At 40.9% G+C, this 23471-nt stretch overlaps 1 protein-coding gene across 2 annotated transcripts in view; it reads right to left on the bottom strand.

Moving 5' to 3' along the window:
• Positions 1–549: 549 nt before the first annotated feature.
• Positions 550–23471, bottom strand: part of LOC148453871 (KRAB domain-containing protein 2-like) — a 62498-nt gene continuing 39576 nt past the window's right edge. Inside the window, exons 1-2 of one of the 2 annotated variants that reach the window (XM_088461587.1) lie at positions 13141–13317; positions 550–7007 (exon numbers count right to left, since the gene is read on the bottom strand). In XM_088461587.1, coding sequence (XP_088317713.1) covers positions 5748–6923 — 1176 coding nt within the window. In that variant the 5' untranslated portion in view covers positions 6924–7007; positions 13141–13317 and the 3' untranslated portion in view covers positions 550–5747. Of the gene's footprint in view, positions 7008–13140; positions 13318–23471 lie in introns of those variants that run through there. The other variant, XM_088461588.1, reaches the window with a different exon arrangement.

Genomic DNA, 23471 nt, shown 5'->3' with positions numbered 1-23471 from the left:
GCGGTTGAGTTTCTCAACCGCAAGGCCCGGAGTGATTTTGGCTCTATCAGAGCCAAAATCACTCCCACTGACATCACTAGTGATGTCAGTGGGGCCGGCTTCAGACGGTAGGCGTTCCCTTGGGGACGGGGAACGCCTCCGTCTGGCAGGCACGCCCCCGGCACGCCCACCAAAGGGGGCGTGCTGTCAGTCAACATCGACAGCACGCCCCCTTTGATGAGACACTCCGAGCAAAGGAAAGTCCTTCGCTCGTCGCGTCTCGCGCATGCGCACGACGGAGCTCCCTCCGTCGTGCGCATGCGCAGACCATCGACCCACTTGCGAGCGGACAGCCGCTCGCGAGTGGGTCTGAATGAGGGCCACAGTATGTATTGAATTGTGTTGCACATAAGTGATATCCATTCCATAGAAGATTCAAAATTAGAATATTTTGAGTTTAAATTACCTCTAAATTACTTCTTATGTGAAAGTAATGAACATTTGTAACTGCAGTAATTATGGAAAAATAAGCACAAATAATGTGCAAACCGTAATGTTTTATTAGGTCAAACCAGGTGTTAATAGGCAGCTCACACATACTGCAGTACCCAAAAATCCCATGCCACCCTTTCAGATATATTTGCCAGCGGTATACAGGCTCATATATTAAAGGCTGTTACCAACAGAGCAAATTTGAAGTGTGGACCAAAATTGAAGCACAAAATGCCTCATACTGAGATTGCTGCTTATGGTAGGCAAAGGAATGCAGCCCCCTCCCCAGCTTAGTCTGTCAGTGAACTCTACCCAAAGTTAAAATTGACATTTCGGGAGGTAGTCCTCATTTGTGTCCAATGATGTGTTTACTCATCTTTTCCAGGGAAAACACTGGCACAGAAAGGATGTAGGACTTGGCAGCCAGTTACTTATGTTATGTAACAGTCTCTATGATAAACGTGTCCTCGTTGTGTCTGCCAGCATCCACCAGCCATTTCATCTGGCACGCAGTGAGGAGTCCATACATCAAAGGAGGATCTTTTGTTTGTCTCATGCAGTAAAATCATTTTGTTATGTACTGTACAGAAAACGAAAAATTTTCAGAGTAGGAAGAATGCAAAAAAAAAAAAAATATATATATATATATATAAATAAAGCTGTTCTAGTTGTGGTTACATCAATGAACCCATAATAGATAGCATACATGTGTACTATGAATAAAGTAAAGCCTACAAAGAAATAAAATAATGTTGAACTGCATTGATATTGGTGTACATGGTCCATATCAAAGACAAATTTGATTATTAGAAGATACTCAAAGCACATGGGGGAGGAGAGAATTCAGCCTACCTTACTGGTTGTCCAGCGAAGGGTTCCAGTAAGTCTAGCAATTTTCATATACTGCCCTACTGGTCGGCAGTTCATGACCTAATCAAATCAATTGTGGAATACAGATGCCTAATACTCCGTTATATTCTCTATTATCCTGTCCTATTTCTTATCTCTCTCGGCCAACGCAGAAATTAATTAACCATATCTTAAACTCAGCAAAATGCCACATTTCCACCCACTGGAAATTGACTACAGCCCTGTCTATCTTACCATCACTGCCATATGGACCACATATTGCATGGAGAGAATATCTTCGATTTTGCGTGATACTTGAGCCAATTTCATAAGAGTTTGGAGGCCTTGGACCGACCACTTTCAGGGTGAACCCCATATAGCCTTATTTCTTTATATTGTTGATTAAATTGCACCAGTGGTGCATGCTGGCTGGAGCCTCTCCCTTTCCCTCCTTTATCTCCCCCCCTCCCTACTTTCACCCCACATTCTAATTATTGCCGATTTATTTTTGTTAATTTTTCTCTGAATACTGTAACCTTGAGTGTAATCATCTATTATTAATTTCCTTATTGTTAGGTGTCTTTTCAAAGGCCTATTTTCCATGTGTTCTGTAATTTCTAAGCTTATCTGTGTATGTATAAGTTTGCTATGTTCTGTAATTAATTGAAAAAAAATTCAATAAACAGCATCAAAAAAAAAAAAATAAGTCTAGCAATTTTCATGGTAGATGGCTGGTGTGCACTCTAATCACAAGTTAGGCAATTATTATTATAGTTTATTTATATGATGCTACAACAGTAGTGCAGTAGGTATAATGAGAATGGTACACAAAACAAGCGGGATGACATAATATAACATGACATACTGTAAACAGTATAACATAATTGGCATTACATGGTATAACATGACAAATAACACAACAGGGACAACAGAAAACAGATAGAAAACAGGTTTGAGGGATGGAGCAAATTACTTTGCAAGTAAGAAAGGAAAAGATTGTAGGATGTAAGGATACACATATAAGAGGAGATAGGGAACGGTAGACACAAGAGGGAGGGACCTGCTTGTGAGAGCTTACAGTCAAACTGGGGTCGGAGAGAAGAAACGAGAGGGTGACACAGTAATTGGAGGTATATTATGAATGTGGGAGGAGTTTGTGGATTGGTAGGCTTTTCTGAACAGGTAGGTAAGGCAGTAGATTGATAGGATATCATGAAATGGTAGGTTAGACGTTGGATTGGTAGGCTTTCATGAACAGGTAAGTTAGGGGGTGAACAAGTAGGTAGGTTAGTCTTAGAGGATCTTAGAGAATGTTTCAAGCTTTGCAGGCTGGAGAGAAGTCTCATGGCAGCGAGAGCGTTTCAGAGGTGGGACTTGCCTCTCAACTCTACCCCTTTGCTTTATGTCAGCACTGTAATACCAGGAGGGGTATAGGGAGCAGAGGCCGATCGGCAACTGATAAACATACTGACATCTCAGCTAAAAATACTAAAATACTGATATGAGAGAGCATTTTGTAACATTGAAACATGAAAACGATCTGAAAATCTGACAGAATCTGGAGTACCTCAAAGTGCAAGCACTGACCTGGCTGTTTATCAGGGGAAGGCTGCAGTATCTCTATGCTCGTACAGCAAGTGAACTGCCTACAACTACATGCCCCAAGTAGAATTAGGATTATGGGTCCAGGAACATTGTCATCACAATACAAAAATAAGTATAGTATGTAAAGGAGAGAGCACCCAAAATGTGGTTCTTTAAAGGATTATAACATACATAGACAGATATAAAATCTGAATGGCCATTCCAATAGGGTGACTTCAAACAGATAAGGGCATAATAATACATTATAATACATCATAAAACACAAGGATATAGGGCCCGACTCAGACCCGGTCGCTAAGCCGCGATCGCTCGCTACGGGTGACTGTCGCCCATCTGCGCATGCGCGAGTCACTCACTACGCTCGGGAATTGTGCGTTCGTAGTACACAGACTGGATGCTACTTTGAGTGACAGCGCCGTTTGTGGGTGGTAACAGGGGAAGGTGCTTGTGAACGGGGGAGTGGTGCTGCGAAGGCGTGTCTGGGCATCAAAAAGGCGTTTAATGGGCGTCCATAATTAGCATGGAAGCGTTCTTGTACACGTCGCCTGGTTAGATTTCAGCCTGCAGTGATCGCAGTGCTTGCGACGTGATAGGGTCTACCTCAAGGGCTGCGTGCAGCTCCGATGGTTCTCAATGGCACAGATTAATCATATACTTCCTGGAGATGACGTGTGCTAAGAAAGAAAAGTGGGCGTGTGTTCACTCTGCCGTCGCTCTCTAAGACATAGGGGGCGTCCTTATGCCTGGCCATGCGATCGCGGAATTTACATACCCGACCCCTGACGGCAGTGAAATTGCGCAGCTTAGCGTCCAGGTCTGAATCGCCCCCATAATACATTATACACATTATTTGCTGTATATAAAAGGTTTTCAAACACAGATGACTTTCTATTCTGGGCGTACACTGTAGTGGGGAAAAAAAGTGACTTGTGTGAAACTATGGCACAAACTACAGACAAATATCTTGACTCAAAGAGCCTGGAAACGGACAATAAATACTTTGATTTCCTTAAGAAGTGCAGCTGCACTGGGCAAGGGCAGTGTCCACTGTATTTCATACACTTTACAAGTACAAAGCATATATACACAACCATAAAAAAAAATGCATTCCGTGAGGAATTAAAAATTCTCGGCAATGTGCTGTCTCCATGCTCAGCACATACATAAGAATTACAGTATCCCAACATGACTCATTTTCCTATGCACCTCTCTGGGGTATTATGGATAAGTGCCAAGTTAGAGTCCATGAGTTGCCAGCGCTCTGGCGGTCCTCAAGGCGTTCTGAGGGCACTTCGTAGACATCGCTGAGAAAAGAATTCTCCCTTGTAACTCTTCAATCAAGGCAGATTTATTAAATGACTAAATATTTAATATCTAAACTCACTATTCAAATAAATATTTTTTTTCACGCAAATAGGGGTCAATTCAAAGAGGGACGAGCGGGGCAAAGTGCCATTGCAACAACGTGGAAATGCCGGCAACGGCAGCTCATCTTGCGCTCCACTCACCTCCATTTTACCATGGACTCGCTGATTTTTGTTTCTAGCTCTATGTGGCTGGAAACGGAAATTTGTAAGTTCAGAGCTACCATAAGTGCCGCCTATGTGCACACTTACTAATTCTTCCAGCAGACTCACACCTAATTGAATCAACCCCATAGGGTAATTGTTATAGTAGATAATCGTATCCACAATAAATTGTTATATGAACTTTCTAACAGTCCCCTCACGGTTCACAAAGTACAGATAACAGTGAGAAATGCTTCTACGCACGCAACAAAGTTGCTAATATCAGCGGGGATATGCATATGTCTGCATTCGTATTGCAATCGCAGCCTAAAATAAGGGCGCCCACTTCCCCTTACATCCGTATACTTGGCGAACATAGTGAAATAATCGGTAACATCTTACCCATACGCACAGTTAAGGCAGGTCAGAATTGCTTACTTCAGCCCACGCTAGGAGGCCTCAGGTTGCGCATGGTATCACAGTGGATAATTTATGCACGCCCCTGCAACGCCATCCCAACGCACACTGCCACGCCTGCGTTCGCCCGACCGCCCCCCCGTCACCACCCACAAAAGGGACTTCCTGTCAATCACTCTGCCGCACGCGCACTGCGATGCATACACATTATGCAACAATTGGCCGATTGAATGCGCATATGCAACTGTGTTCCTTGCCGAATCAGGCCCAATGTGTATTAAGACATGCGCTGTAGGAGTCTTTAGGGATTTTCCCGTATGCACAGAAGCAAAATAGTCACTCAGTTACGCAAAAATTGTCATTGTGAGCTCAATGTGTTAGGGAGGCGGCTTGTTCCCCTATAGTTTCCTATTGAAACCACCTGTAAATTGTACATATTTGAGCAGAGTCCCTATTTTTGCAGGGTTATGATCCTGATTCCGATTGTATTTTCACGCTTCATTAAATTATATAAAGTTTTGATGGTTATATTTTTTCTGTGTCTGCACTGCTTACAATGTACAACACTAGTTCTTGTCTTTATAACTCACTAATAATAAGAATAATGAGCAACAGACGTTTGATACAGTGAACTAGAGAGCCCATCTAAGCAACTGATTACAGATAAGTTTTTGTAATATTGGGCATGATGCTCGCATAGCCCAGAGTACAATGTGAATATACAGATGGCCTCATGCTTAGGCTCTAAACATTTTTTAACTTACATTTAAAACTTGTCTTAATTTTTTTGAACTAGTTATTCTTGAAAGAGTACAGAATATATTTCTGCAATTTTATTTCTTCTTCATTTTTCCCCTGAACATTGCCCCACACGCGTATGCAGCTGGTTATTTAGTCCTAACTTATCAATTCATCTTTGGTCAATTTTCTATCATTAGAATTCTCATCAGGGGCCAGATCAAAAGTGATAATTTCATTCTCCGCAGTATCCGTGACCAGATTTTCATTTTCTCGCCTTCCAATTTCAAACCGTCTGTTCTTTACAGTATGCAGCAATTCCTCCAGCTCCTCTTCTGTTTCAAGTTCATCCACAGCTTCGTTAGGAAGAGATGATGTGGACAGTCCTATTTTAATGCTCCGGCCAAACATGGCTTGGTACGGAGACTGGTATATACTTTCATGGTAATCTGTGTTCTTCATTATTTGAACAAAGCGAAGCCCCTCTGACCATTTTGTACTTTTTTCCATATCCATCCAGGCTAGAAGCATGTTCTGGATTTCCTGATGGGAAGTCTCAGCATTAGATTCATTCTGGCTATCAGGTAGCTTCCCATGAACTACTTTTAAGTTAGGCCACATAGTCCTCAATTCACTTATTAAACAGTTAGCAAACGCTCTACCGCTATCTGACTGTATAATGGATGGCGCTCCGAATATGCAAAAGATGTCTAACAATTGTTTTGCTACTTCACTAGGTTTTTTCGAGGTTAACGGTCTTAACTGGACAAATTTCGTCACGTAGTCTTGATAGACCATGATGAACTGAAACGGATTATCGGATTGCAACTGCATGTCAATCAAATCAACCTGACATCGACTTTCCATCTCAGAGAACTTAACAGGTTTGACAACAATTGTTTTCTTTTGAGAACTGAGCTTCTGCTGGCAGGTGAGACACAACTTGAGGAACAACAGGACCACCTCCTGAGTCACATTTTTATAGCTCTTTTTCAATTCTGCCAGCATCCTGTGTTTTCCTCCATGTCCCGTGTTTACATGAGCTTTGTGCAGTACGTCATACATATCCTCATTGGTTATATAGTACTGGACGCTCATACTAGTTTCAGATAGCGGAGCAATGAGTTTCTCTTCATCTCCAACACAACAGATCTGAAACCTTTTCAGACGCCGGTAGGAAAGGGATGACTTTTTCTTCTCAAGTTTGGCAATTTTGACCTGTTCGATTATTTCGCTGTACTTTTCAGTTGTCAGATACATGGAATTATCTTCTCTCTTTTCAGAAAGTAAACTCTGAAAACAGTCATAGAAGAGCTGTTTATCTACAACAGACATTGTGATGCCGGTCTGCCCCCATGCATTAACAAGCCGGGGACTTTCCTCTCAATCTGGGAGCTTCTAATCGTGTCCTCACGGTATCTGCAAAAAAGTAAACCCAGTTTAATACTTCCCTTGTTTAGAAATACAACAGTTATTTAAAAAGGACAACTAAACCTAAAATAGCATGTTAATATGTCGTTTAAAACAAAACATTAAAGCCGGCTACTACACACGGTACGATGTGTAGCCGGCGATGTGGCGCGCGATCCGACGGCAGTCATATTGGGCAGTTCCCACACATGGAGTGATCCGCCGCCTGACCGCACAATATGCCGCCCCTCCCCCCGCATAGACTAGCATGTGATCATCCGTCGATTCTCCAGATTTCTTGTGCAGTCAGAAAGAGCGATGGACGACCTCACAGCAGCGCGCAGTGGTTAATATCATGCCCACACACGGAACAATATAGCTATGATATCGCTCCAATACGTCGGATCGACCGCTATATATCGCTCCGTGTGTGCGTGCTTTTACTTTTTGCAGATCTGTACGATCATCAGGACCCCAGTAACAGTTACAGCATCAAATGATGGCAAGTCACAGCTGGCAGGGTAACGTTATATTCTGAATCAGTGAGAAGTACAGTATTGTAGCAATACCTGACTTAGCCTGTCAGTCACATAGGGCTGATATTGTGATCTGTAGTAGAAATAGATTAGGTGAACGGGTTTCTGAATATGTAGAAATCTTCAAATTATTATTAATGTTTAGTTGGACCTTTATCTTCTGTTTGTCAACCCAATCCATGGTAAAACAGTTGGAAAGTTAGAGGTTGCTGTAACAGTTCAGATTATGCCGACGGGTTTAGTGGAAAGTGACAAAAAAAAAAAGTTTGTGTTCCCACTGCCAGACACCAAACAAGATGGATTAAAGAACGACATTTATCCGCTTACCACATCAGTTGGACAGGAGCCTTACCATGCACTTTCCACTGTGTCACTCTAGCTTCCCATTACCCCTCTATATCATGGCACTGCCCCACTCACATGAAGTTGTGGACAGGTCACTGTCTGCCATAAAATTGGTTCATTGATCTGACATGCTCTGTGCTGCTGTGAGCATTCTGATAATCTCTCTGCAGATCATGCTGACACTGTCCATTTCAAAAACAGGCAGGAAGAGAATGCAGATTCATAACAAAAAGGATTGACCCTAGTTAGATGCATGGAATACTACTCTACAGTAACACAAAACATTGCACCCTCTTTTAATTCATGAAAGCCTCTTGAAATAGTATTTATTGTCTACCTGCACTAGTGAAAATGAACATATTTACAAAAAAAAAAAATTCCCGAACCATTAACTTACATCGACACAGGTCTTCATGTCCACTGTCTGCACTGCAGGATCAGGAACTATAATTAGCCACCCACTGTATGCCAATATTTTCTTGTTTCATCTTCGTCCTTTACCTCTTTTATATACAGTAAAAGATGGAATGGAATAAGTACAGAGCGCACATCTATGAACGGGGTGCTCAGTACTGGTGCCCTACTGGTACAGCTCAATCCTCCAATATCACTGAGCAGCTATTGTTTGGATGAGGACAATGGGAGCACCAACTGCAGACATTTGGCTATTCCATCATGTTCGGTAGAACCAGCTGACTCTGCACTGATTGTGAAACCATCCTCTGTGCTACGTGTTATGTAATTACACTACATGCAAACAGACAACTTTGTAAGCTGCCAAGGAATTCTAATTCTAGGTTGAGATGTGTCGGTCACAAAATTGGAGCAGTTTTACAAGGTACAACAGACAATAGAGTTTATGAAGCAGATATTGAGACCAAACCAACACTGAACCTGAGATTGGAGATTGGAGTTACAGGGCCTGAGAGATTCACTCTGGCAACATCTGACTCTGCTCATATAGTTAATTAAATATGGGATTGGTTGGCAACAACTGCTGTCATTTTATTTGACAATACAACCAGCAGCCATCAGAGGCATTTGCGCAGCTCTAAAAAAGACTGTACCAGGGGTTCTAGATTCTAGGCAAGCACTGTCCAGCTAGAGGCCCATAAAGTGGCCATTTGTAGCCCATGCCATAGCTGAGGCAACAGTCAACAGTTCCAGTACCCAATTCTCTATGCCTGGTCATGTAGTACCCAAAAAACTAGCTCTGGATCATTGACTTAGTTAATTAAGTTTGAGTTTACTATTATGATTATTTGAAGATTTAAAAAAAAAAAAAAAAAACACGCAGGAAGAAGAGGGTGTACATATCAGGGCAGAGCAGAGAATCACAGAGCAGACGATCTGCACACGGTGATCTCCTTTCAGTGCAGGAAAGTCCTGAATCCTGACAAAAGCTGGGTATACACTGACAGATATATTGGCCGATCAATTGATCGGCCAATGTATCTGCTGCCCGTCGGCCAGTGTGTATCTGCGATATGTCGGTGAACGTCAGTGTTCACCGACATATCGCATTGGCTGTGCTGCACAGCCAATGGACAGATATGTCTGCAGACATATCTGTCCATCGGCAGGTGTGTACGGGCGCTCGGCAGACCGCCCGTACACACACAGCGGCAGCCGCGAGGAGGGGGGCGGGACACGCCCCCCGCCCGCTGGGACAAGCACCCTGGTCGCCGGGACTGCGGGCAGGCACAGATGATGGTTGTTCAGTGTGTACGAACAACCATCATCTGCAGATATATCTGTGTAGTGTGTACCCACCTTAAGTGTATTGTTAATTAATGGTTCCTTAGTGGATTAGTTACTATTCTCTAGGCAGCTAAAATCTGGTGCTATGACCCACTTGCCACTTATCAAAGAAGCCCTCACTAAGAGTTGCGACTGTCAATCTCAGTACAGTGCATCAGATGTTGACTGACAGACTGTACTAAAAAAAGGGGTTTGCAAATCAATTTTCTAAACTAAATGACATCAAACCTTTCCTATCCTTGCTCAGTAATCCATTCCATTATGGGAAGAGTGGCATTATACAGTATATGAGAGACTAGGTATAGATAAGAAACATTTTGAGGAAAAGCTCATTCATGTGCAAGCTCTTCAGGAGGACCAATTAAAACACTTAAAAGAAAATAGTCCTCAACTTTGGCAAGCCTTCCAGGGCCATGTTATGCACCAATGTGCTGCAAAGTTATTATCTCTTTATGGTTTCACTTATAAATGTGAAAAGATGTTTCTGAAGATGGGGCACATTGAATACAACAAATGCAACTGGTTATTGGATGGAAACTTCTCTGCAAAACGGTGTTGCGCCTGTTTCCGTTTTAGACCAAACTCTCTAAACCTGGTGGAAAATGTGGTAACCCAGAAGTCACATTGAATTATTAGATGTTATAGCTTGTTATACTGTTTATCTTATAATAAAATGCCTGTTGATATGTTTTTATAAAGTGGTGCCTTTTTCTGTGATTAAATATATTGTTTATTATGATTAAGGGTAATGTACAGCCTTTTAGAGCAGCACATTATGACCTACAAGTGTATCAAGTTAACTGCCACTGCCCTACATTATACTGCAACCACCATACACCAAAGCAGTATTCACCCCACCAGTACTTAGCACAGAGTTAACGCTATGGTAGTGCTCTAGTCAGCGCTCAAAACTGATCAGCCATAACATTAAAACCACCTGCTTAATACGGTGTAGGTTCCCCTTGTGCCGCCAAGCTCTGACCTGTTGAGCCATTAAGGTGTCCTCTGGTATCTGGCAAAAAGACGTTGGCAGCAGATCCTTTGAGTCCTGCAAGTTGTGATGCGTGGTCTCCATGGTTCGGACTTGCTTTCCCAACACATCCCACAGATGCTCGATCAGACTGACATCTGGGGAATTTGGAGGCCAAGTCAACACCTTGAATTATTTTTTATGTTCCTCAAACTATTCCTGAACTATGTTTGCCGTGTCGCAGGGTGCATTATCCTGCTGAAAGAGGCCACTGCCATCAGGGAATACTGTTGCCATGAAGGGATGTACTTGGTCTGTAACAATGTTGATAAAGTACATCACACTGTACCAGCATCACACTGCCTCTGCCAGCTTGTCTTCTCCACACAGTGCACCCTGGTGCCTTCATTTTCCAGATAAATGACACACATGCACCCGGCCGTCCACATGATGTAAAAGAAAATGTGATTAAGCAGACCAGGCCACCTTCTTCTATTGCTCCATTATCCAGTTCTGATGCTCAGGTACACTTTGTTATCGCTTTCCTCAGTGGAAAGGGGTCAGCATGGGCACTCTGACTGGTCTGCAGCTTTGCAGCACATACGCAGCAAGCTGTGATGCGCTGTGTGTTCTGACACCTTTCTATCATTGCCAGCATTAACTTTTTCAGTAATTTGTGCTACAGTAGCTCTTCTGTGGGATCTGACCAGATAGGGCTGGTCTTCACTCTCCACATGCATCAATGAGCCTCGGGCGCCCATGACCCTGTTGCCAGGTCACAGGTTGTCCTTCCTTGGAACACTTTTAGTATGTATTAACCACTGCAAACTGGGAACATCCCACAAGACCTGCCGTTCTGGAGATGCTCTGACCAGTCATCTAGCCATCACAATTTGGCACTTGTCAAAGTCAGTCAGGTCATTAAGCTTGGCCATTTTTTCTGCTTCCAACACATCAACTTCAAGAACTGACTGTTCCCTTGTTGCATAATATATCCCAACCCTTGACAGGTGCCAATGTAACAAGATAATCAATGTTACTCATTTCAACGGCTGATCTTTGTATATATCGGCAGAGCAATGCCTAGTTTATGCTCAGAATGTAGTGTTCACTCTAGGTCCGGCACCAGACCCATAGAAAGGTGGGCGTGGCCAATGAAAAGGGGGCGTGTACTTAAGACGCATTCCCTTTTCGTCACTTTTGGGGACGTGTCCGCTACTTACGGACATGCCGGGCAGCCCCCAAGCGCTACATTCACTGGTGGGGACCGCTCACCGCTGTTTTCCCCACCCACGGTACACTGCGGCCCGCGGGAGGGGACGGCACATGCAGGCTGTTTCAGCAGGGCGCCATGCCAGAGGGCAGGATTCTTTCTATCCTTTAGATTTAGGGCAGGGCGCAGCGCCCCACTGAAACAGCCTAGCGGGAATGCTAGAATGACAATCATTTCATTATCGCGAACCGAAGTAAAGAGGCCTATGCTCTCTCTTTTGGGATACCAACAAGGACCTTCTCAGTCAATGGTACTCTTTTTTTCCAGAATACTTTTTATTAGAAGTATAAACATATTAAATGGCGAGGGAAGGGATACAGACAAAAAACAGGGGGCAATGGTACTCTTTAAGGCAGTGGTCGGGGACCTAAAATTGAGGTGTGAACTACTTTAGAAAAATTAAACCTCCTGAAGAGCAACTAAAATGCTGTAGAGGCTGTACTTCCCTGTGGCTCCACCCATGGAGTCGACGCCACGGAGAACACATCAGAGGTCACTTCCTCCTAGTTGACTCGGCAGTACTGCAGCTAGGTGAGCTACCAAAATTAAGACCGCAAGCTACCGGTAGCTCACGAGCTACAGGTTGGCGACCACTGCTTTAAGGCTTATGGCTATATTTACAAAGAGGAGGCTTTTGGCGGGTTTTGAGTGAATTTTTAGAGGGCACTAACATTTAGGGGTAAATCCTTGCCCCCACTTCATAAATAGCCTTGTGTTGGAATGGACTACACATCTGAGTAATAAAGGGGCTACAATAAATCAACATTTTCAAAACAAGTGCAATACAGAGGACTGCAATCTCTCTAAATTACAATTACATAAAGGTTTAAAAAAAAAAAAAAAGAGAACATTGTCTGCTTCTGATTGACATAAACTACCATTGCAGATGTGGACCCTGACTCTTTTTTTATACAATGAAAGTGGTGTCAGAATAAGACAGACAACACTAGGGCCACCTTACTGCATCATTTATTGGTAATTTCAGAACATAGGGCTTTCCAAATCATATAAATCTGCATATTTTATTTGGATGAGAACAATAGTAATACTCAGAGTTTTCTAATGTTTCGCAACTCAAAGTGTTGCAGAGTAATAAATAGAAATCATATTTTTGTATTTTTTTTTGTTAATGGCTTTATAGTTGTTGCTATGGGAAACTGTATGCCAGCTTAGTTGAAGAATACATGTGAATAAATTAGTTATGTTACTGTACCTGTCTATGACCATGTAAGTTACTATTAGCCTTGTGCTCCTTACCTCCAGCCTGAAATCACATCACTGCTCCATGCAGCTGCACAGATCTTCTTGTATTGTTCTAATCTGAGACCACACAGGCTGCTGCAACCAGAGAGCCCTCCTGATCTGGGTTGTGAGAGTACTATTAAGCTGTCCGCTGCTGCCTGTGCCTAACACTACCAGTACACACACAAAGCCTCTCCCTGGCCGCACATCACTTCCTTTCCTGATACAGGAAACTATTTATTTATTCCTTTGCTATTCTATGCCCAGATTTACATGTCAGCGGCCATTTTCATGGGGATCAAAATGTATAGGCACTTATGAGATTTGCTACAACAACATGGCTGCTATAATGGAGACATGAATGTAGTATAAAAAAAAAAGTCAAAAACATACTTGTGATTCCCATTTATTGTCCAGTTATAGTCAATTCAGAATGTTAAATGTGTTATGTAACACAAATTAACTCATTCAGCCCAGGCTATCCCAATTTGAGATGAAATGGGGAATGCAGAATATTATCACACTGAAAAATTCCTCCTGTGGTGTATGTTTAAACCCCTTAGTAACAGGAGCTGTTTTTATAGTTTGCTTTGTGTTTTATAATTAGGTTTTTTTTACTCATTATTTATTACAAAATATTCCTTTTTAAGGACAGAGAAGGTTTTACTTTTGTTGTGGTCTTTTCTTTTTAATATCTGTCAAAAAGAAAGAAGATATTAAGAGTGTACAATAAACTGGTATACTCTAGGAAGATATGATTTTAGAATTCTGACCTGGCCGTTGTCAAGATAAAGGTAAACTAGAAAATATTTTGCACACACAGTAGTTTATAGCACTATATTATATATATATATATATATATATATATATATATATATCTTAAATTCCGGCGGCACTCAGGAACAAATGAAACATACAACGGGGTATGTGCCAACATTTCAATGCTCTATTTGCGGCATTTTCGTCATGGTGCACCCTGACATAAATGCAGCAAATAGAGCTTTGAAACGTTGGTACATACCCCGTTGTATGTTTCATTTGTTCCTGAGTGCCGCTGGAATTGAAGTTATATACGTGGCTACACAAGTTCCGTGTTTGTCTTGGAGGGCACCCGATTAAGATTTTTTCTCCGCTCCTCTAATTTGATACAAGTTTAAATATATATAAGACATGACCCCTTAATGTTAGAGACACCAGTATAGAGGAGCCTTGACGATGTCCTGGCGCTTATATATTTGCAAATGTATGTAACTAATACCTCTGAATCTCTATTATCATGTAGGATTTAAGTATTTTTTGTTGATACTGCTGCAGTGAGCTGGAGGGAATCTTTTATTTTTCTGTGGTTCAATGTAAACCCCGTACACTGTTTTTTGTAGCAAGATAATAGAACTGTGGTAATTTTATAATACAGGATAGGGTTAACTTGCCTATGATTGTGTACTAAGTGGCATTAAGAATTGATTCTGAATATTGGTTTTGTTGTAAAGGATGTTAATTTAATTATAATATTTGCAATTGCTATACTTTATGCGATATCCGGATCCAATATATGGATACATTTGTTTGTTTTATGTGTTGTTATTGCACCATGTTGTATTATCATATCACTTTGTATTGTTGCATTGTGTAACATTGTTTATGTTTTTAATTGCTACAGCTGATCTGCGGGTCACTAGCTGATGATGTCACTATTGTGCGCACTCGGCGGCGCCCGGCGGACCAGCTGGAAACGTGTTGGACGGTTTATAGGTATGTAGATGTACTTGTTTTTGTATGTCCTGATGAAGAGATATTAAAATCTCGAAACGTTGACTTCATTTCTGCCAGGGTCATGGTATGATTTCTGATTGCCGCCTTCTGTACGTTATATATTTGGATCCTGCAGTGGATACCTAGGAAGACACAAGTACGGCTATATTTGAAGAAACGTGAGTGCTGCCTGTCTGGTGAATATATATGTGTATATATATATATATATATATATATATATGCAGCAATGGGCGGCACTCACGACGACTTGACAAAAGACAGTACTCGTGTGGATATTGGGCCTGATTCAGAGCCGCTCGTAAGTGGCAGTACGCTCGTTCCGAGCGATGTTCGCACTTTTGCGCATGCGTACGGTTTATAATACGCATGCGCGAACCAGTCAGTGCGGACGAAAATCGTTTGTTCGCTATATAGCGAATGCCTGCTACTTTCAGTACAGGATGAGGCATATGTGGGTGGTAACAGGGGAAGGTGCTTGAAAACGGGGAGTGGAGATCAGAACGCAGGCGTGCTTAAAGGTCAAAACGGGCGTTTTATGGGTGTGCATAATTACAACAGCAGCGTCATTGACCATGTCACCTGGTTGTTTTATAGTCAAAACTGCTCCCAATATAGTGGTAGGAAAAAACAACCACAAGAATAGCGAGCAGTTCATACGCTGTTCGATGTACTCGATTAATCTAATAAATAGCAGACATGACGTATGATGCGAGCGGCCAGGGGGCGTATTTTTCAAATAAACGTCCGCAAGTTTTGTTCACTCGTTCAGATATGGAGGCGTCAACAGACCGCAAAGAGCGAACGGATCATTTGAATAGCCACCCCCTTTTTCTGAACGAGCGAGCGCTAATTGCGTCCGGCTCTGAATCAGGCCCATTATCAATGTTTCAGAACCTTTGTTAGTTCTTTCCTCAGGATACAATATTGTAAATGGTATGTACTTATCAGGATGGGTGCCTGTATCTAGTGTTGGATATGAACTGAAGTCTGTACAGATCACAGTGCCTAAAGTTCCGGTGATGACAGTCCAGTCTGGGACAATCACAGTGGGAAAACACCTATAAATGGTATATGCATATCCCTATAGGTACCTGTGTCTGATGGTGGATACGAACTGAAGTCTGTATAGATCACCGTGAATTTAAGCTCCAGTAGTGACAGTCCAGTCCAGAGGAGTGGAGAACAAAAGAGTCTGCCGGCAGACAGGGATGCAAGATGTAACCGTGCTGGTCCGATTCAGCGTCCCATCAATGTCCACTGCAATCGACGCGTTTTGCCTGTTCACAGGCTTCGTCAGGATGCAGAGTCCATGGATCTTCTTCTCCTTTATCCCTACTGACACGGTACGTCATATCCTGTCACAGACGGGGGGCGTTACTTCCGCCCTTACACACTGAACGGCCATGCTGTTTTTGGTTGCCCTTATCTCCCGATATCAGGGAAAGAAAGGGGAACTGGTCTATATTCCATATTATTAGCAACAGAGTATAGGTACTTATCCTAATCTCCTAATGGGAGATCTACTCATCATACACAAACAAACGAAAAACAGACAAACGATACATAAGACAATACGCAGGACCAAATGGTAAGGGTCTAAATGGACCGAGCGAGAATTAATATTTAAATATATTCGATATTCCAGAAATAGATAGACTGGTAATGTAAAAATATGATATATGAATATATGTCGAAAAGATTAGTATGAGTGTATATAGAATGATAATGCTATTGATAAATCCCCTTTATTAAAATTGATGCAAAAAAATAATAAATAAGTAAATAAAAAGTACAGTAATTTAAAAAAGTGGTTAAAGAATATGATCAATTAAGAAAGGGACATAGGTCGAAATCTATATTTAGACCCTTAGGGGTCAGAGTGCCTAATTCATAAATAAGCTTACTTTCTTCTTTTAGCAAATAATCATTAAGGTTCCCCCCTCTCCATGGAATTTTAACTAATTTGAGGCCTACAAAACCCAATAGTGTTGGGTCACTGTTGTGCAACTCATTAAAATGTTTTGGTACACTGTGGTTTTCCTTTTTGTTCTTTATGTTGTAAAGATGTTCGTTGATTCTTATACTCAGCTTATGGAGGGTCTTTCCCACATATTGAAATCCGCAGGGACAGTGTAATAGATACACAACCACTTTGGAATGACATGTGATCCTGTCCCATATTTTGTATGTTTTTCCGGTGGTATTGGAAATAACTTTGGGTATTGGTTTCTTAGTATAAGTATGCATCTTTTTGCAGGCTCCACAGGTGTTACAGTAATAGAAGCCGGGTGTAGTACTATCCAACCAGGTTAGTTTTTTTCCCTTAAGGTGGCTCTTCACAAGTTTATTTCTTATGGTGGGCGCTCTTTTGTATACTATTTTTGGTATATCAGGTAAAATTTGTTTCAAATCCTCGTTGGCTAATAAAATGTGCCAATGCTTATTCAGACTGGCCTCCAGAAGCCTGCTCTGACCTGAGTAGTTAGTGATGAAGAGAGTTTCCAGTATATTCTCTCTTTTGTTCTCTTTATAATGTAACATGGGATCTCTGTCCAAGGATTGAATTTCCACCTTATTTTTTTCAACTAACTCCATACAATAGTTTTTCTCTTTAACTTGTAAGAGTAAATTAGTGGATTGTTTCTCAAAATCCTCCATCTTCGAACAATTCCTCCTTACTCTACTCAATTGTCCTTTAGGGATGTTGGAAACCCAACTTTTATGATGATTACTATGGGCGTCAAGATAGCTATTACAATCCACAGTTTTGGTACAGGTCTTGGTTTCAATTCTTCCTTGGCCTATAAATATCGTAAGGTCTACAAAATTTTTACTGGTGTTACTCACTTCACTTGTAAACTTCAGGCTGTACTCATTTTGATTTTTATATACTGGATGAATTGGTTAAGGTTTTCTTCCGTTCCATCCCATACAATGATCACATCATCAATATACCTAGCCCAGAGGTTATTCATATATATTATTACTCCAAATATATTAATTTTCCCACTGGGCTAGGTACAGGTTGGCATATGATGGTGCAAAGTTGGTACCCATTGCCGTACCTCTCTGCTGTATATAGAATTTGTCTCCAAACTAAAAATAGTTGTGGGATAATATGAAACTTATACCCTCCATGATAAATTCTATTTCTTGTTTTTGAAGATCAGAATCTTTTGCCAATATTTTTTGTAAATTTCTACATCCCTTATCATGATGTATACACATATACAGGGATTTGACATCACACGTTTCCAAAAAATATGTTTCTTGCCAAATGATGTATTTAAGTATATTTAGAACCTGTGTGGTGTCTTTCAAATAACTGCGTTGTTCTATAGCTGCTGGTTGCAAAAAAAGTTCAATATATACTGACAGGTTGGAGGTTAAGGATCCCGTTCCGGCTACTATGAGCCTCCCTGGTGGGTTTTCCCAATTTTTATGGACTTTGGGGAGATGGTAAAAAACTGGAATTTTAGGATCTTTAGTATTAATGTAATTATATTCTTTATCTGTGAGTATCAATTCTTCTTTTCCCTTCTTTAAAATCAAATCCAGTTCTTTTTGGAAAGTATCAGTGGGTTTTTTTTCTAATATTTTATAAGTATCTTCATCCTTCAAGAGATTTTCCGCTTCACTATTATAGGCTTCCAGATCCATAATGACTAAACGTCCCCCTTTATCCGTGGGTTTAATAACTATCTTGTTTTTAGTATTTAAATTCTTTAAGGCCTTCTTTTCTGCTCTGGTGAGATTCCAGCTGTGATTTCATTTTTCCGGAAAGTTATGGATATCTTCTTCCACTAATTTCTGAAAGCTTTTCAATAGATGGCCTTTTAGGTGTTGTGGGTAGAATGTTGATTTTGCTTTCAATTCTGGTTGTTGATAATTATCTGATTTCTCTATTTGCTTTGGAGGACTTTTACTTTGAATCTGATGAAATTTCTTCAGAGTCACCTTTCTAATAAACTTATGTAGGTCTATGAAGGTATCAAATTTCTGCAGGCTGTTGCTCGGGGTGAATTTCAAACCTTTTTTGAGAACACAAATCTCTGTTGCACTCAAATTGTGTTGGCTTAGGTTGAAAATTTCTTTTGTGTCTGTCTTCTGTTCTTCTTTTTCTTTTGGCTTAGTTTTAGCTCCCCCTTGCTTCCCCCGCTTGTTAAAGAGCTTCTTCTTTTCCCTTGGATATTTTCTTGATGTGCTGTGTTTTTTGGGATAGACCCCGTACTTCTGAAGGAGTGTTTTTGAACTAGTTCTAAAAAAGCATCAAGATACTCTTCTGCTTCATCATCTATTCCCTCAACGGGGGGATCTGGGCTTGTATCTCTTCTGAGTTTTTATTCTTTCCATTATAATTCTTGCTGAGACATTAAGTTTTTCTTGGTGGTCTTCTCTTCCATTATTGAAGCTCCTTATGAGAGTACTTGAATTTGGATATATGTTTCCTCTTTTTTTCATGGGTCCATCATTTTCTCCCTCCTGTCTTCTGTCTATATGACAGTGTCTATAATCTTGATTCATAGGTTTCCTCATGTGATTGTATGTGTGATGATTATATGCATCAAACCTCCTGGGTTTGTATCTCTCCCATTCTTCTTTCAAATTGGTGCTTCTATAATCCTGTGGTGATGGTCGGTAGATTTCTTCTTTACTTTTTATATAATGCCTATTAGTTAAATCTGTATGTTGATGGGGCTTAGAATTTGCCCATGAATCTGATGTATAATGATTTTTTCCTTGATACATATATTGATGTTTTTGTCTTTCCATCCAATTTCTCCAAGTCTCTAGAGAATTTCTTTCTTTTCTGTGTGATGGTCACTTCTTCTATCTCCCATAGTTTGTTATTAGTCCATGCTGTTTTTGGTTGCCCTTATCTGGTCCTACGTATTGTTTTATGTATCGTTTGTCTATTTTTCGTTTGTTTGTGTATGCTGAGTAGATCTCCCATTAGGAGATTAGGATTAGTACCTATACTCTGTTGCTAATAATATGGAATATAGACCAGTCCCCCTTTCTTTTCCTGATATCGGGAGATAAGGGCAACCAAAAACAGCATGGACGTTCAGTGTGTAAGGGCGGAATTGACGCCCTCCGTCTGTGACAGGATATGACGTACCGTGTCAGTAGGGATAAAGAAGATCCATGGACTCTGCTTCCTGACGAAGCCTGTGAACAGGCGAAACGCATCGATTGCAGGGGACATTGATGAGACGCTGAATCGGACCTGCACGGTTACATCTTGCATCCCTGTCTGCCGGCAGACTCTTTTGTTCTCCACTCCTCTGGACTGGAGTGTCACTACTGGAGCTTAAAGGCACGGTGATCTATACAGACTTCAGTTCGTATCCACCATCAGACACGGGTACCTAACTAGATATGCACATACCATTTATAGGTGTTTTCCCACTGTGATTGTCCCTGACCGGACTGTCACCACCGGAACTTTAGGCACTGTGATCTGTACAGACTTCAGTTCATATCCACCACTAGATACAGGCACCCATCTGGATATGTACATACCATTTACAGGTGTTTTACCACTGTGATTGCCTGTTACTAAGTGCCCTACCAATCGGACTTCTGCATTACCGATTTTTGATCGGGACAGTTACTTTTCTACAGTTGTAGATTTTCCGCAGTACTGACCAAATATTTTTAATGTTTTATGTTGTATTGTGTACATGTTGTCCTTATTGATATTGTATATATACCGGTATTAGTATATTGTCCTTTAGTGTGTACACACTATTTAAATTTATTTTATATTGGGAGAGACATCCCGTTTTTTATATATATATATATATATATATATATATATACGAATGAACAAATGTGCGGCACTCAGGGCTGTAGAGAGTATAGAAACTGCAACACAACGAATGGTATACAACGTTTCAATCTATTAAGATTTTCGTCAGGTATAAACAGCACAAACACAGACACCTTACCTTTATACTTTATCATACAACAAATGACACCCAGTGTATTGCGCTCCCGCCCAGAGCGGGTCCCAGCGCACATTCATGACGTCAGCCACAACAGGCTGCAGTCGCTGTTAGTGAGAAACACAGCCATCACCATGGAGATATGTATAAACATAAACAATGCAGTTGAAGACAGTGCAATAGATAAATACAGGGATCAAGTACATTAATCTATGGCAGTTCATATCAATTCAGTACTAAATCAATCAGACACCTTCTAAATGTACAGGTAATAACACATACTATCAAGTCATTGATAATATATTAAACTTAGGGCATCAGATGTTTAATTAAGACACGCGACTGGTAACACCTCATTAAGACCCTTCGGAGCAATCACGTCCAAGAAATGGATCCAAAAGGCCTCACGTCTCAATAACATGCGACACCTATCACCCACTCTTACAGGGGCGGGCACATGGTCAATCATCCTGTACTTTAAACAGGAAAGGTTATGACCTGCCTCAATAAAGTGGCGAGCCACAGGCTGATCACTCACTCCTTTGGTGAGTGCAATGCGAATAGAAGACCTATGGACACCCATGCGTTCCTTAAATTTCCTAGAAGTCTTACCTATATAGGTAAGACCACATGGGCACACAATTTGGTAAATCACAAACATAGATTCACATGTGAGGTGATGTCTAATATAAAGCGTCTTCCCTGAATGAGGGTGATAAAATGTACCCCTGATAACATGTATCTACAAGTGACACATAGACATCTAAAACATCCTAATTTCCTAGTGGGGACATTCCTAGTTACATTATCACCCATGCCAGTGATATCAGTCGTCACGAGTAAATTTCTAAGATTCCTACCTCTCGAATAACAGGCCCGTAATGATTGGTTTTGTAAACCCAAATCCTTATCTGTTTGCACAAGGTGCCACAATCTTTTACTGATAGTATTAATCTCAGGTGACAGAGTATTAAATTGTGAGACCCATGTAAAATTATCATTAGATTCTGTTCTTATTTTCCTACATAATAGGTCACTCTGTTGAAACTGTAACACCTTGTGCTTGAGCTGTAATAAATATTGCAATTCATAACCTCTGGCTACATAACGTACAATAAGCTCATCAATTTGCTGGATCGCCAATTCCCTCCTACTATTTATCCTCATTAATCTTATCATCTGAGAATATGGAATACCCATTTTTAGACCTCTCGGATGGCAGCTACTCGCATGCAAGTAAGTATTGCGATCAGTGTCCTTACGATACACCGTGGTCTCTAGCAATGTATCAACTAAATTCATCCTAACATCCAAAAATTCTATGGTCTCACTTTGAATATTATATGTAAACTTCACCGGACATTCTGAAGCATTGTGACGATCAAATAGCATTTTTAAATCATTACAAGGACCAATCCATATGAAAAATAAATCGTCTATAAATCTCTTGTAAAATAAAATTCTGGATGCGGTACTAGTGTCACTAAAGAACAACTGTTGTTCAATGTCAAACATATAAATGTTCGCATAGGTCGGAGCCACGGATGAGCCCATGGCGCATCCTTTGGTTTGTAAGTAATACAAACCATCAAATACAAAAAAATTGCAAGACAACACAAGTGACAACAGGCGTAAAATGATATTAATAGACACTGAGTCCAGGGAACCCTTGCTGGTTAACAACTTTCTCACAGACAATAAACCATCCTGATGGGGAATCACAGTATAGAGACTGGTGACGTCCGCCGTCACCAGCCAAATCTCTGTGGATGGTGGTATAACAACTGATTTTAATAATTGTAAGAGCATAGTTGTATCCAACAAAAAATTTGGGTGATCAAGAATCAGAGGTTGTAGGATAGAGTCCAGCAACATCGATGTCGGTTGAAATAACGAACCGCGAGCTGACACAATCGGTCTACCGGGAGGTGGATTAAGTCCTTTATGCACCTTAGGAAGGGTGTATAAAATTGGCTTCAATGGGAAAACAGGAATCAATATTTGAAAAATCTGTTCATCAATAATGGATGCATTTTTCGCTTCACTCAGGATGTCTCTAAGTTCCTTAGTAAAATTGATGGTGGGATCACCACTGAGTTTGATATATACTCCAGGTTCATTTAGCTGTCTCATGATTTCAGAGCGATAAGCATCAATGTCCTGCAATACTATAGCACCGCCCTTGTCCGCAGGGCGAATGATCAATTTATCATTACTACTCAGGGATTTCAGTGCACGCTTCTCATCATAAGATAAATTAAAATGTCTAGGTTTGGCTTTGGATTTGGATAAGACCTCGGTAGTCTCTTTTTCTAATAGTCTCATAAAGGTTTTGATAGATGAGTTACTGGAGAGAGGGTCAAACGTCGATTTTCTTTGTAGGGGTTTGAGTTTCTCAGGAATAGATACACTGGATGTTGTGGAGCTTATCACATTCTTAGAAAAATACTCTTTGAGTTTCAATTTCCGATTGAGTTGAAATTTTTCAGCTTGCCAGCGAAGATCCGAGAAATCGTTTGAAGGGACAAATGAAAGCCCCTTAGATAGTACACTGCGTTTACTCAAGGTTAATTCATGGCTGGACAGGTTGAAAATTATTTCTTCCTTGGTAATATTGGTGGA

The sequence above is a fragment of the Taudactylus pleione genome, unplaced genomic scaffold (assembly GCF_031769625.1).
Source record: "Taudactylus pleione unplaced genomic scaffold, aTauple2 ptg001075l, whole genome shotgun sequence".
Lineage (NCBI taxonomy): Eukaryota > Metazoa > Chordata > Amphibia > Anura > Myobatrachidae > Taudactylus > Taudactylus pleione.
The sequence above is the reverse complement of the archived record's forward strand: the minus strand, read 5'-3'. Positions and strand labels throughout refer to the sequence as shown.